This window comes from Pseudophryne corroboree, chromosome 3 (genome assembly GCF_028390025.1).
Source record: "Pseudophryne corroboree isolate aPseCor3 chromosome 3, aPseCor3.hap2, whole genome shotgun sequence".
Taxonomy (NCBI): Eukaryota; Metazoa; Chordata; class Amphibia; order Anura; family Myobatrachidae; genus Pseudophryne; species Pseudophryne corroboree.
In genome coordinates, this window is record NC_086446.1 from 579,145,477 (window position 1) to 579,161,875 (window position 16,399).

The 16,399-nt window shown below is 47.9% G+C and overlaps 1 protein-coding gene across 8 annotated transcripts in view; it reads left to right on the top strand.

The window, feature by feature from the left end:
- Positions 1–16,399, top strand: part of GBF1 (golgi brefeldin A resistant guanine nucleotide exchange factor 1) — a 530,929-nt gene that overhangs the window by 511,913 nt on the left and 2,617 nt on the right. For all 8 annotated transcript variants that reach the window (XM_063961386.1, XM_063961388.1, XM_063961387.1 and 5 more), the window contains 4 exons: positions 5,014–5,115; positions 5,312–5,425; positions 7,791–7,968; positions 8,236–8,373. In XM_063961386.1, the coding sequence (XP_063817456.1) occupies positions 5,014–5,115; positions 5,312–5,425; positions 7,791–7,968; positions 8,236–8,373 (532 nt within the window). The remainder of the gene's footprint in view (positions 1–5,013; positions 5,116–5,311; positions 5,426–7,790; positions 7,969–8,235; positions 8,374–16,399) is intronic.

Genomic DNA, 16,399 nt, shown 5'->3' on the forward strand with positions numbered 1-16,399 from the left:
TGTGCTGTCACTACTGTAGTATGTCAGGTAAAGAGTGTGTTTCATGTAAGGCACAGTGTTCCTCTTCTCCAGGGGGTTCACTAGTGTGTACTCAGTGTAGTATCCCTTCTCAGGCTAGTGGGGCGGAGCCAGCATGGCTGGACTCCATTAGGGGGATGATTTACACCATCTCTACTAAATTGTCTTCTAATGAGAGAGACGCAATACTTAAGACAGTCTATGGCTGTGTTTATGCAAAAGGACTCAGTACTCAGACCAGCATCTCAGTCCTTTACCATTTGTCCGCAAAAACATACTTTGGCCCATATCCTGCATTCTGACTCTGATAATGAAGGGTCATAAATGGAGGAAGGTGAGGTGGACATAGAAGGTGGGGGAGGGTACTCTGCCCAGGGTGTAGAGGCTCTCATAGATTCTATAGAGAAGTCCTAAATATCCCTGATAAGGTTAAAGAGGAGTGTGAGGAATCTTACTTTAATATAAAGAAAAAATCCTCAGCCACGTTTCCTGTATCAAAGGAACTACAGTAAATACCCTGTTTGAAGAACCGTGGGTTAATCCAGTTAAGAAATTTCAAATTCCTAGGCGATAATTATAATCTCTTCCTCCTGAGGATAGGGAAAAATGGGAAAATCCACCAATAGTGGATATAACAGTCTCCTGGCTCTCACTTAAAAATAGTATTATGTGGGTGGATTACTCGAGCCATTGCTAAGTGGTCTGGTAATTTAATTGAGGGGTTAGACACCTTACCTCAAGAGGAAATTGTGTAACCCCTGCAGCACATACAAGACTGCAAACTTTATGGTGGAAGCCATTAAAGAGATAGGTTTGCTTAATGCACGCACCACAGCTATGGCAGTGTTGGCAAGCAGGGAATTATGGCTACATCAGTGGACTGCTAATGCAGACTCCAAAAAGGTGTGGAAGGCCTGCCTTTCACAGGTGAGGCCTTATTTGGCGATGAACTCGACAAGTGGATCTCACAAGCTACTGCGGGTAAGTCCACATACCTACCTTCTGCAGCTCCGCCAGCCAGGAAGGCCTACTCAGGACCCAGTATACAGTCCTTTCGGACTGCAAAGTTTAGGGGCAAGGCCAGAGGTTCTTCTACCACCGCCAGAGGTGCTAGAGGTAAACCACGCAAACCAGCGACTGCTGGTTCACAGGAACAGAGCTCAGGCTCTGCTTCCTCAAAACTTTCCGCATGGCGGTGGTCCGCGATGCCAGGGAGACAGGCAGGTGGGAGGCCGGCTACAATTCTTCAGTCAGGCCTGGACAAGATCTTGCCAGGATCCCTGGGTCATAGACCTTATATCCCAGGGCTTCAGGCTGGAGTTCCAGGATCTCCCACCTCACAGATTCTTCAAAGCAGGCTTACCAAACCAGTTTCACAGGAAGCAAGAGTAACCTTACAAGAAGCTATTCAAAAACTTTTACAGGCCCAGGTCATTGTACCAGTTCCACCTCCTCTACTAAACAAGGGATACTATTCCAGCTTGTTTGTAGTTCCGAAACTGGGTGGTACGGTAAGACCGATTCTCAAATCTTTGAACCCATACGTAACGAGTGTTCAAGATGGAGTCTCTGAGAGCGGTGATCTCAGGTCTGGAAGAGGGGGAATTCCTAACATCTCTGGATGTCAAGGATGCATACCTTCACATTCAGAGCTGGCTGCCTCAACAGGCTTATCTATGGTTTGCACTGCAGGACTGTCACTACCAGTGTCAAGCCTTGCCATTTGGTCTCCACGGCACCAAGGGGGGTGTTCACCAAAGTGATGGCAGAGATGATGACGTTACTCCGCAGACAGGAAGTGAATGTAATTCCTTACCTGGACGATCTTCTGATAAAGGCTGCGTCCAGGGAACAGGTGTTGGAGAACATTGGTCTCACGACCAGATTACTCCTGGATCATGGGTGGATTCTGAACCTACCAAAATCTCACATAGAACCAATGCAGAAGCTTCATTCCTTGACACATACTGTAGTCTCAGAGTGTTCCTTCCCTTGGAAAAGGCAATGGTGATCCAGTCGATGGTTCGGGCTGTCTTGAAGCCGACCCGAATCTCAGTGCATCTCTGCATCCGCCTTCTGGGGAAAATGGTGGCTTCTTACGAAGCAATTCAGTGTGGAAGGTTTCAAGCAATGGCCTTCCAGTTGGATCTGTAGGACAAATGGTACGGATCACATCTTCACATGCATCAGCGGATTCGTCTGTCGCCAAAAGCCAGGATCTCCCTTCTGTAGTGGCTACAAACTTCTCACCTAGTGGAGAGTCGAAGGTTCGGGATTCAGAATTGGATTCTGCTAACCACAGACGCAAGCCTCAGGGGTTGGGGTGCAGTCAGCCAGGGGCTGTAGTTTCAAGGAAGATGGTCAAGTCAGAAAATCATTCTTCCAATAAACATCCTGGAACTCAGGGCTATCTACAACGTCCTTCTACAAGCCTCATCTCTTCAGAATCAGGCCATTCAAATTCAGTCGGACAATGTGACAGCGGTGTCTTACATCAACCGAGAGGGCGGAACGAAAAGCAGGGCTGCAATGTCAGAGGTGTCAAGAATTCTCCTCTGGGCGGAAAAACATGCCGTGGCATTGTCGGTGATCTTCATTCCGGGAGTAGACAACTGGGAAGCGGACTTCCTCAGCAGACACGATCTGCACCCGGGGGAATGGGGCCTCCACCCGGAGGTGTTCCAGTGGCCGACACGTCGGTGGGTTTATCCACAAATCGACATGATGGCCTCTCAACTCAACAAGAAGCTCAAGCGGTATTGTTCCAGGTCGAGGGACCCACAAGCTGTAGCGGTCGACACTCTGACAACTCCATGGGTCTACCAGCTGGGTTACGTGTTTCCTCCCATTCCTCTGATCCCAAGAGTTTTCAAAAGAATAAAAAGGGAAAGAGTTCAAGCAGTCCTGATTGTTCCGTACTGGCCGCGAAAGGCCTGGTGTGCGGATCTTCTCAAGATGCTAATGGAAGGTTCGTGGCCTCTGCTTCTTCGAGAGGATCTTCTGCAACAGGGCCCGTTCATTTATCAAGACTTACCACGGCTACGTTTGACGGGCATGGAAGTTGAACAGCTGATTCTAGCTAGGAGAAGGATTCCTGACAAGGTCATCCCGACTATGATCCAAGCCAGGAAGGGGGTAACGTCTAAACATTACCATCGTATATGGAAGAAATATGTTTCTTGGTGTGAGAGCAGACAATTTTCTGCGGTAGAATATTATCTGGGACGTTTCCTGCTTTTTCTGCAGTAGCGAGCTGATGTGGGCCTACGCCTAGGCTCCATAAAAGTAAAAATTTCGCCCTTGTCTATTTTCTTTCAGAAACATTTGGCTTCTCTCCCTGAGGTCCAGACGTTCTTGAACGGAGTTCTTCATATCCAACCTGCCTTTGTTCCTTCCACGGCGCCTTGGGATCTCAATTTGGTTCTGCAATTCCTCTAGTCGGACTGGTTTGAACTGTTGCAGGAGGTAGATGTAAAGTATCTTACGTGGAAGACAATCACGCTGTTGGCCTTGGCTTCGGCAAGGTGCGTCTCAGAGCTGGGGGCGTTGTCTCACAGGAGCCCCTACTTGATTTTCCATGAGGACAGTGCTGAACTAAGGATGGAGCATTATGGGGTTGCTGCATGGTGGGTAGCTCTTAGCTTAGATATAGCGTAGCAGGGAGCCATTATCATGTGGCTCTTTGCTGGTTAAACCGAGACCCAGATTGGGGTTGTGGAGGTACGGGCCTGGGCTGTCTGGCTTATGCTGATTTTTTTTGGGGTGCCATGCCCTGCACCTAGATATAGCGCTAGGGACCCCCAATATATATACAGAGAGGCCTTGACGCGGCTTGTGGGCTTACACATACATTTGCGCAGATATATGTAACCGAGATCTCTGAATTCTAAGATATTGTACGGGATTTAAATCTGGTTACTGCTATCATTCAGGGTGCTGGGGGAAACAAAATGTGTTTGGTTTTTTTAGCTCAGGACTCGTCAGCAATTCCTTCCTAAGGTAGTGTTGGCGTTTCACATCAACCAACCAATTGTGGTTCCTGTTGTTACGGACACCTCTGCTACTTCAAAGTCCTTGGATGTTGTAAGGGATTTGAAGGTATATGTAAAGCGAACTGCTTCTCACAGGAAATCGGACTCGCTGTTTCTCTTTGTATGATGCCAAAAAGATTGGGTGTCCTGCTTCAAAGCAGTCAATTGTTCGCTGGATCAGGCTCACTATCTAGCATGCTTATTCCACAACAGGCTTGCCGATTCCAAAATCTGTACAGGCCCACTCTACTAGGTCGGTGGGTTCCTCTTGGGTGGCTGCCCGGGGTGTCTCGGCATTACAGCACCGCCGAGTAGCTACGTGACCGGGTTTGAACTCGTTTTACAAGTTCGATACCTTGGCCTCTGAGGACCTTCAGTTTGGTCATTCAGTTTTGCAGGAACCTCAGCACTCTCCCACCCAGTTTGGGAGCTTTGGTACTTCCCCATGGTACTAAATGGATTTCCGGTATCCTCTAGGACGTAAGAGAAAATAGGATTTTAATTTCCCGCCGGTAAATCCTTTTCTCCTAGTCCGTAGGGGATACTTGGCGCCCGCCCAGGTGCTTCGTTTTTCCTGCAAGGTTACTTGTTTAACTACTGTTGTTTGGTTCAGCTGTTGCTGTTCCGGTTTTCAAGTTTTGTTAGCATGGCTTTCCTCTTGTTCTGGTTGTGCCGGTTCAAAATCTCACCACTTTCCTTATCTTTATCCTTCGCTCGTAGTATGTCCGTCTCCTCGGGCAGTTTCCTAGACTGAGTCTGGTAGGAGGGGCATAGAGGGAGGAGCCAGAACACGTTAGCAAACTTCTATAGTGCACATGGCTCCAAGTGGACCCGTCTATACCCCATGGTACTAAATGGATTCCCAGTATCCCCTACGGACTACGAGAAAAGGATTTACCGGTAGGTAATTAAATTCCTATTTTAATGAAGTATCAATTTCCATTCTGTCATCTGTCTTTAATAGGTGCTGTTTCCACTGTTAACAAAGTTATTAGAGAATATTAGCCCAGCAGACGTGGGTGGCATGGAGGAGACGCGGATGAGAGCCTCTACACTGCTTTCTAAGGTATGTAACAATACACCGTATGATGCCAGTTACCGGAGATGTGCAATACATTTCTCCATTGTGACCTATATATCAATATAACATTTCTGTGTTTTATACATGAGGATCAAGCACAACTTTTTTTCGTACCCCTGTGGTTATGCGTCTTTAGCTGGCTGTTCCGCTTGGTGATCAGTATTGGTCTCTTTCTCCCTAGGTCTTCCTGCAGCATTTGTCTCCTCTGCTGTCTCTTAGCACATTTGCTGCCCTCTGGCTGACAATACTAGAGTTTATGGACAAGTACATGCATGCTGGCTCGAGTGACTTACTGGTATGTTCAGTGTACATGTTTCTTTGTTCTTTCAAATGTACAATTTAATTCTGTGTATGTAAGTGATAGAATCGGAGTGTACTGCTCAATTTGCATTTAGTTTGTGCTGTATCAGTCACTCATTTGTAAGGTCTCATTTTGTGTCTTCCATATACAGTAATATTTAACCACAAATAAACTTTCTTCTTCGGGTTCCATAGGGCTTCACATGGAAGACAATGTGATGTAGGTGGTGGTATAGGACTGGGCACCAAACAGTTAAGCTTTTACTTATCCCCAGATGCTCACCCCTATACCCCGCCTTCATTCTCCGGTTCCTTAGTTTTGCCCTAGTGCTGGCAGGAGCCGCACGTACCTTTTAAACAGTGGTAGCCCCAAGCTTTTCTTTTATGGTTGGTTTAATTTCTGGTTTTCTAACAGAGCAGCAGCGCTAGGCTGTCCTACAGACACCTGACAGGACAGGCCACTTACTCGGGCACCCCTTGGTGGGAGGCCGATTTCTTCAGTTCTCACACACATGGTGCCTGACCACTACAGAGAAGACTACACTCAAGAGACTACCCCCTCAGCAATTATTTTGCACATTCCCCCCTTCAGATCCCTGTAAGGCAAAGGGTTATCTAATCCCTCCTGTAATCAGAAGTGGTTGTGCCCTGTCCCTTGGTCACAACGTGGAACCGATTTCTCAACAAGTTTTTCAGAGTACTCAGTTTCGTATGGAAACCCTCCACTCTATTGTCCTAGCTATGGAGCATGGAGACTTCATGGTGTCGCTAGACATTCAGGATGCTTATCTGCATGTTCCTATAACACCCTCTCATCAGCAATTCCTACGGTTTGCTATCCTTCAACATTACCAATTTTGTGTCTTTATGGCCGTTATGGAAGCACAGCTACATTGTCAGGGAATCCGAATACTCCCTTATCTGGATGACCTGCTCCTTCTGGCGCACTCCCCAGAAGTCCTCCAACGGCATCTACGGCTGATGATTGCCTTCCTACAACAAGGCTGGCTCATCAACTGGAAAAAAATCATCCTTCACGCCTTCACAAAGGACGCTACATCTGGGAGCTCTCCTGGAGTCTCAGGTCCGGAAGCTTTTCCTGCCTGCAGATAAAATTTCGGCACTGAGGAATAGATACGTCACTTGGTGCACAGTCGCTGCGTGTCCATACACTTGGCCATGCAAGTCCTGGGATCCATGGTCTCCACCTTTGACTTGGTGGAGTGCACCCAGTCCACTCCACGCCCCTGCAACACCTGATCCCAGTGGAACAGACAGCCTCATCTAATCAGGTCCCAGATTATAGTCCTCTCCCCAGGATAGAGACCATGTGGCTCAGCACTGCATTACGGGGGTCATTCTGACCTGATCGCACGCTGCCGTTCATCGCAGCGATCAGGTTAGAAGTGCGACGGAGCATGGCTGACAGCCGACGGCTGTCGTTGCCTAGCGATCACCTCTGTCTGATTGACAGGCAGAGGCGGTTGCTGGGCGGGAGGGGGCAGCACTGTGGCGTGTGGGCGCGGTTCATTCATCGCAGAGCAAAGATCAGGTCAGAAGTGCACAGGCGCCGCAGTGAACAGGCGCATGGCTGACAGCCGTCGGCTGTCGTTGCCTAACGATCGCCTCTGCCTAATTGACCGGCAGAGACATTCGCTGGGCGGGAGGGGGCGGCACGGCTTTGTGGGCGCGGTCCGGCTAACACAGGCGCGCCCAGACCGAGCGGGGGGCGGGCTGCAGCGGCTGTGTGACGTCATACGCAGCCGCAGCGATGAGGAACTCCTGGCCAGCACACAAAAGCTGCACTGGCCGGGAGCTACTCCTGGAGTGCATAAGCATCGCCGCTGTGCGATGCTTTTGTACACCTGAGGGGGGGTGGGGGGGCGGCCTGACATGCAGTGTGTCAGTGTGCCTGATCGTAGCCATGCAAAATTTTGCAGGGCTACGATCAGGTCTGAATTAGGCCCCAAGTGTAGTTAGGCTTATACTAAAGGGCAGAGTGTGAGACATAATAAAAAGATTTTGACTCAAAGAAGACAAGTCTGTATACTCCACAGTGTTGGTAGAATAAAATGTGACAGTTGTCAAGTATACAGTACAGTTCTAGTACACGGGGGGTGGGGTTGGGGGATTTCTGCATGACTATTTAAGTAGCCAATTAATTTCCTCTTTATTTTTTACTTTCGTTGTTTTTATTATCACTTAAGCATTGTACTACCTAAAACGTTTATATTTGTAAAATAATAAACATAAATAAATAACTCCATGACACTCCTTAACTGCAGCTTCTGTCTTTGATGCTGTTGTGACCTATTTGCATGTTTTTTTTTTCTTGAACTTTTCAAATGTTCCCATTTCAGATGGAAGCAATACCTGAATCCTTGAAAAACATGCTGCTAGTAATGGACACTGCTGGGATATTCCATAGCGCAGACTCTCGTACGGGTTACTCAGATCTGTGGGAGATCACGTGGGAGAGGATAGTCTGCTTCCTGCCCCGGCTAAGAGAGGAGCTTTTCAAGCAGACAGTAATACAGGGTATGAGCCACTTTCCAGTATACAGCTACCATTGCGTCTCACTGCCATAAAGCTGCAGTGCATGGCATAGCAATATGCTTAGAATGTGAACGATTTCAGGGACTTTTGATTTGAAGGGTGAACAAGGAAGCAAATGTGTAATGGCCATGTTTTGTCTAGGCAGTATTGTAAACCAGCTTCCTCCCAATAGATCAGATGCATCTGATTGTGTTCCATTTTACTATGTGACTTTCATCCACATACATTACAATAAAGGTGTTTTTTCAGATCCACCTCATGTAACTGCAACTGAACCACATCCTCAGAAGACACTAGCCGCGCCCACTCTTGTTCCTGCTGCCATGGAGTCCAGGCCTGTGCCACAACCAGTGCACCCTGAGAGACCAGCCGAGCAAAGACTCTATGGTAAGGGTGAATGGTCACCATCACATCTGAGCTGAGCTGTACCACTCCTTAGTAATGTGATTTGGATACAATGACTTTAATGCATACAATGGTTAGTCTGGACACATGAACTTCACAATTCAGGCCACATTCTGTTCATTATCTGGATCAATGTACAAATAGTTTCTGCTGGGAAGGTGCGCAATGAAACACAGGTGCAGCTATTGTATGGACTACAGAAGTACACATCCAAAAAACACTTACAAAAATAATAGAGCCAAAAGATAGTATTCATACAAAAGCACTCAAGTGGCAAAGTAGGTAGTTCTGAGGAACATGTATACAGGGATTAGAGGCAAATATAATCACCATAAATAAAACCTGAGGTATTTTTTGCAATAACCTTTGATCCTCCTTAGTTCTTGTAGTGGATCTAAAATAAAATACTGACTTCCCACGGTGGACTTTGCAGCACACTGGTTTAGATGGGTATAGAAAAGAACACATTTGTGCAGTGATCCTTTAAAATTGAAACCATTTAATTCACATAATGCACTTACAATAATACACAGACGTAACAAAAAGCATGATCAACAATCCCACTGGCATAATGCTCAGTTCAAGGATCCTTCCTGGTACGCTCAAGATGTAACACAAACGATTATCTGGATCAGCAATGGGGATTTCTTCAATTTGTTGTATTTTTGCATTTTTAATTTCAAAGCCATATTAGTAAGAATACTGAATGTGAACATAAGTAGGAACAGACCCTGTGCATACACATAATACACACATACAGTCTCCATAAATGTTTCCTGCCCCTGAAAATGTGTATTGTGGACAAACTGATGTGTCTTTATACACCTAGCCTCAATATGCCAGAGACGCGAGACACCTGCCATGAGTGAGCCTCGACTTTGTCTTTTTCACATACATGTGCATCTAAGTCTCAATGCAGTGGGTTTAAACAAATTCAGGAGACTGCACTGATAAATGTGATATACAAAACTTGTATACAGATGTGACCACTTGTATCTCACCTCCCTGCACGTTAAAAAGTCCTTCTAGTGCTTGGTAGAGCCAAGCGTCTTTTTGTGTGATTTAATGTTTTTCCATTTAAATGCACCTTAGTTGCAAAACAAGGAACTTTTTGTTGATTAAAATGACATGTGTCATCCCTTTATTCTGTGTGTGACTGCACCTGTATCTGCAAACTTAATGCTACGCTACAGTGTTTTCCTTGAAAACAGTGTAATGTGGCATTTTGTATGCAGATACATGCACGGTCGCAAACAGAATATCATTTTAATCAGCAGAGTTTGCTTGTGCATCTTATACCCCTTTCACACTGACAAATATTTCCCAAATTATTACACATGAACGCGCATCAACCCAGGAATTTGCTCAGTGTGAAAGGGTCCTGAAAGAATATTCCGGGTCGAGCGTCCCGGCATTTCATCCTATGTCTCGACCTGGGTTGAATCTGGAATCGACCCGGGATGCGGTGCAGTGTGAACGGGTAAGCCGGGTCAAGGCAACCTGGCACCCGTTCTCTGCATAGGAGGAGGCGGTGCTTGGAGATGATCATCTTGCTTGGAGATGATTATCTCCAAGCACAGCCTCTGGTAGCGTCAGCGGTGACGTCACCAACCCGGCAATATGCCGGGTCAGGCCGCAAGATTGAAGGGTCTCAAGCCGGGTCGCACCTGGGAAGTACCCGTGTACACATTCCCGGGTGCGACCCGAATATTGTCAATCTGAAAGGGGTATTTGCATAATGATGCGAATAATACCCCTTTTCTCTAACGTCCTAAGTGGATGCTGGGGACTCCGTAAGGACCATGGGGAATAGCGGCTCCGCAGGAGACTGGGCACATCTAAAGAAAGCTTTAGGACTATCTGGTGTGCACTGGCTCCTCCCCCTATGACCCTCCTCCAAGCCTCAGTTAGATCTTTGTGCCCGAACGAGAAGGGTGCACACTAGGGGCTCTCCTGAGCTTCTTAGTGAAAGTTTTAGTTTAGGTTTTTTATTTTCAGTGAGACCTGCTGGCAACAGGCTCACTGCATCGAGGGACTAAGGGGAGAAGAAGCGAACTCACCTGCGTGCAGAGTGGATTGGGCTTCTTAGGCTACTGGACATTAGCTCCAGAGGGACGATCACAGGCCCAGCCATGGATGGGTCCCAGAGCCGCGCCGCCGGCCCCCTAACAGAGCCAGAAGACAGAAGAGGTCCGGAAAATCGGCGGCAGAAGACATCCTGTCTTCACCAAGGTAGCGCACAGCACTGCAGCTGTGCGCCATTGCTCCTCAGCACACTTCACACTTCGGTCACTGAGGGTGCAGGGCGCTAGGGGGGGGCGCCCTGAGCAGCAATAAAAACACCTTGGCTGGCGAAAATACATCACATATAGCCCCCAGGGCTATATGGATGAATTTTAACCCCTGCCAGAATCCATAAAAAAGCAGGAGAAAAGTCCGCGAAAAAGGGGCGGAGCCTATCTCCTCAGCACACTGGCGCCATTTTCCCTCACAGCTCCGTTGGAGGGAAGCTCCCCTGGCTCTCCCCTGCAGTCACTACACTACAGAAAGGGTTGAAAAAGAGAGGGGGGCACTAATTAGGCGCAGTATTAACTATACAGCAGCTATAAGGGGAAAAACACTTATATAAGGTTATCCCTGTATATATATATATAGCGCTCTGGTGTGTGCTGGCAAACTCTCCCTCTGTCTCCCCAAAGGGCTAGTGGGGTCCTGTCCTCTATCAGAGCATGCTGTATGTCGGTACGTTTGTGTCGACATGTATGAGGAGAAAAATGATGTGGAGACGGAGCAGATTGCCTGTAATAGTGATGTCATCCCCTAGGGGGTCGACACCTGAGTGGATGAACTGTTGGAAGGAATTACGTGACAGTGTCAGCTCTGTATAAAAGACAGTGGTTGACATGAGACAGCCGGCTACTCAGCTTGTGCCTGTCCAGACGTCTCATAGGCCGTCAGGGGCTCTAAAGCGCCCGTTACCTCAGATGGCAGATATAGACGCCGACACGGATACTGACTCCAGTGTCGACGGTGAAGAGACAAATGTGACTTCCAGTAGGGCCACACGTTACATGATTGAGGCAATGAAAAATGTTTTACACATTTCTGATAATATGAGTACCACCAAAAAGGGGTATTATGTTCGGTGAGGAAAAACTACCTGTAGTTTTCCTAAATCTGAGAAATTAAATGAGGTGTGTGATGATGCGTGGTTTTCCCCCGATAACAACTGATAATTTCTAAAATGTTATTGGCATTAAATCCTTTCCCGCCAGAGGTTAGGGTGCGTTGGGAAACACCCCCTAGGGTGGATAAAGCGCTCACACGCTTGTAAGGGCTCTACCCTCTCCTGAGATGGCCGCCCTTAAGGATCCTGCTGATAGAAAGCAGGAGGGTATCCTAAAATGTATTTACACACATACTGGTGTTATACTGCGACCAGCAATCGCCTCAGCCTGGATGTGCAGTGCTGGGTTGGCGTGGTCGGATTCCCTGACTGAAAATATTGATACCCTAGATAGGGACAGTATATTTTTGCCTATAGAGCATTTAAAAGATGCATTTCTATATATGCGTGATGCACAGCGGAATATTTGCCGACTGGCATCAAGTCTAAGTGCGTTGTCCATTTCTACCAGTAGAGGGTTATGGACACGTCAGTGGTCAGGTGATGCGTATTCCAAACGGCATTTGGAAGTATTGCCTTAATAAGGGGAGGAGTTATTTGGGGTCGGTCTTTCAGACCTGGTGGCCACGGCAACAGCTGGGAAATCCACGTTTGTACCCCAGGTCGCCTCTCAACATGAGAAGACACCGTATTATCAGGCGCAGTCTTTTCGTGGACAAGCGGGCAAAATGTTCCTCATTTCTGCCCCGTGACAGAGGGAGAGGAAAAAGGCTGCAGAAATCAGCCAGTTCCCAGGAACAGAAACCCTCTCCCGCCTCTGCCAAGCCCTCAGTATGACGCTGGGGCTTTACAAGCAGAATCAGGCACGGTGGGGGGCCCGTCTCAATGAATTTCAGCGCGCAGTGGGCTCACTCGCAAGTAGACCCCTGGATCCTTCAGGTGATATCTCAGGGGTACAAATTAGAATTCGAGACGTCTCCCTCTCGCCGTTTTCCTAAAGTCGGCTTTACCGATGTCTCCTTCTGACAGGGAGATAGTTTTGGAAGCCATTCACAAGCTGTATTCCCAGCAGGTGATAATCAAGGTACCCCTCCTGCAACAGGGAACGGGGTATTATTCCACACTGTTGTGGTACCGAAGCCGGACGGCTCGGTGAGACCGATTCTAAATCTAAAATCTTTGAACACTTACATACAGAGGTTCAAATTCAAGATTGAGTCACTCAGAGCAGTGATTGCGAACCTGGAAGAAGGGGACTACATGATGTCTCGGGACATCAAGGATGCTTACCTTCATGTCAAAATTTACCCTTCTCACCAAGGGTACCTCAGGTTTATGGTACAGAACTGTCACTATCAGTTCAGACGCTGCCGTATGGATGGTCCACGGCACCCCGGGTCTTTACCAAGGTAATGGCCGAAATGATGATATTCCTTCGAAGGAAGGGAATTTTAGTTATCCCTTACTTGGACGATTCCCTGATAAGGGTAAGATCCAGGGAACAGTTGGAGGTCGGTGTAGCACTATCTCAGGTAGTGTTGCGGCAGCACGATTGGATTCTCAATATTCCAAAATCGCAGCTGGTTCCGACGACTTGTCTTCTGTTCCTAGGGATGATCCTGGACACAGTCCAGAAAAAGGTGTTTCTCCCGGAGGGGAAAGCCAGGGAGTTATCCGAGCTAGTCAGGAACCTCCTAAAACCGAGCCAAGTCTCAGTGCATCAATGCACAAGGGTTCTGGGTAAAATGGTGGCTTCCTACGAAGCAATCCCATTCGGCAGATTCCACGCAAGAACTTTCCAGTGGGACCTGCTGGACAAATGGTCCGGGTCGCATCTTCAGATGCATCAGCGGATAACCCTGTCACCAAGGACAAGGGTGTCCCTCCTGTGGTGGTTGCAGAGTGCTCATCTTCTAGAGGGCCGCAGATTCGGCATTCAGGACTTGGTCCTGGTGACCACGGATGCCAGCCTGCGAGGCTGGGGAGCAGTCACACAGGGAAGGGATATCCAGGGCTTATGGTCAAGCCTGGAGACATCACTTCACATAAATATCCTGAAGCTAAGGGCCATTTACAATGCTCTAAGCTTAGCAAGACCTCTGCTTCAAGGTCAGCCGGTGTTGATCCAGTCGGACAACATCACGGCAGTCACCCACGTAAACAGACAGGGTGGCACAAGAAGCAGGAGGGCAATGGCAGAAGCTGCAAGGATTCTTCGCTGGGCGGAAAATCATGTGATAGCACTGTCAGCAGTATTCATTCCGGGAGTGGACAACTGGGAAGCAGACTTTCTCAGCACGACCTCCACCCGGGAGAGTGGGGACTTCACCCAGAAGTCTTCCACATGATTATAAACCATTGGGAAAAACTCGACAGGTATTGCGCCAGGTCAAGGGACCCTCGGGCAATAGCTGTAGACGCTCTGGTAACACCGTGGGTGTACCAGTCAGTGTATGTGTTCCCTCCTCTGCCTCTCATACCCAAGGTACTGAGATTGATAAGATGGAGAGGAGTAAGCACTATATTCGTGGCTCCGGATTGGCCAAGAAGGACTTGGTAACCGGAACTTCAAGAGATGCTCACGGAGGATCCGTGGCCTCTACCTCTAAGAAGGGACCTGCTCCAACAAGGACCCTGTCTGTTCCAAGACTTACCGCGGCTGCGTTTGACGGCATGGCGGTTGAACGCCGGATCCTGAAGGAAAAAAGGCATTCCGGATGAAGTCATCCCTATCCTGATCAAAGCCAGGAAGAATGTAACCGCAAAACATTATCACCGCATTTGGCGAAAATATGTTGCGTGGTGCGAGGCCAGTAAGGCCCGACGGAGGAAATTCAACTGGGTCGATTCCTACATTTCCTGCAAACAGGAGTGTCTATGGGCCTGAAATTGGGGTCCATTAAGGTTCAAATTTCGGCCCTGTCAATTTTCTTCCAAAAAGAACTAGCTTCAGTCCCTGAAGTTCAGACGTTTGTAAAAGGGGTACTGCATATACAGCCTCCTTTTGTGCCTCCAGTGGCACTTTGGGATCTCAATGTAGTTTTTTGGGTTCCAAAAGTCACATTGGTTTGAACCACTTAAATCTGTGGAGTTAAAATATCTCACATGGAAAGTGGTCATGCTGTTGGCCCTGGCCTGGGCCAGGCGCGTGTCAGAATTGGTGGCTTTATCCTGTAAAAGCCCTTATCTGATTTTCCATTCGGACAGGGCGGAATTGAGGACTCGTCCTCAGTTTCTCCCTAAGGTGGTTTCAGCGTTTCACCTGAACCAACCTATTGTGGTGCCTGCGGCTACTAGGGACTTGGAGGACTCCAAGTTGCTAGACGTTGTCAGGGCCCTGAAAATATGTTTCCAGGACGGCTGGAGTCAGAAAATCTGACTCGCTGTTTATCCTGTATGCACCCAACAAGCTGGGTGCTCCTGCTTCTAAGCAGACTATTGCTCGTTGGATTTGTAGTACATTTCAGCTTGCACATTCTGTGGCAGGCCTGCCACAGCCAAAAATCTGTAAAAGCCCGTTCCACAAGGAAAGTGGGCTCATCTTGGGCGGCTGCCCGAGGGGTCTCGGCTTTACAACTTTGCCGAGCAGCTACTTGGTCAGGAGCAAATACGTTTGTAAAATTCTACAAAATTGATACCCTGGCTGAGGAGGACCTGGAGTTCTCTCAATTGGTGCTGCAGAGTCATCCGCACTCTCCAGCCCGTTTGGGAGCTTTGGTATAATCCCCATGGTCCTTACGGAGTCCCCAGCATCCACTTAGGACGTTAGAGAAAATAAGAATTTACTTACCGATAATTCTATTTCTCGTAGTCCGTAGTGGATGCTGGGCGCCCATCCCAAGTGCGGATTGTCTGCAATACTGGTACATAGTTATTGTTACCAAAAAATCGGGTTATTGCTGTAGTGAGCCATCTTTTCTAGAGGCTCCTCTGTTATCATACTGTTAACTGGGTTCAGATCACAAGTTGTACGGTGTGATTGGTGTGGCTGGTATGAGTCTTACCCGGGATTCAAAATCCTTCCTTATTGTGTACGCTCGTCCGGGCACAGTATCCTAACTGAGGCTTGGAGGAGGGTCATAGGGGGAGGAGCCAGTGCACACCAGATAGTCCTAAAGCTTTCTTTAGATGTGCCCAGTCTCCTGCGGAGCCGCTATTCCCCATGGTCCTTACGGAGTCCCCAGCATCCACTACGGACTACGAGAAATAGAATTATCGGTAAGTAAATTCTTATTTTCCATTGCCGCAATAACTCGAGTTATAGCTGGGTCGTTGTTCATTGTAAAAGGGTCCTTGAAAAATAACCTGGGCCAAATGACCCAGGAATCCAACCCTGGTAAGTGTGCTGTGTAAACAGCGCGACCCAGGTTCTGCTTAAAAGCTGCTGACTGGCTGTGTATGCAAATGTCCGCCTCAAGGGAGTGTCTGTAAGTGACATGCAGGGCAGACACGGGTTCAGTGTAAATGGGGCCGACCCAGGAGAAATAACCTTGGGGCAAGGTACAGTGCCAATAAAGACACCCGATGCTAACAAAGTTGCACGGGAACTGCTAGCTGATTAATGCCAGGCATCTCCCACTACGAGGAGCAATGAAGCAAGATGTATTAGGACACGTTTCTGTGTGCGACTGAGTTTAAATCTGAATATTAAGCGGGGGGGTGTATCATTGTTCTGACCAGAAATAGGTTGACCCCATAGGCAGGGGTGTATCTAGGGGTCCGAGCACCCCTGGCAAATTAAGGGGATAAAATGATCAATTATACAATTAACTGATATACATTTCCTTGAAACTGGCCTTGAAATGGGTAAGATATGTATTTTCTTTATTACACTTAATTGCTTCTAACATGCATGAAAATCGTGTAGTTTTCCAGGTAATA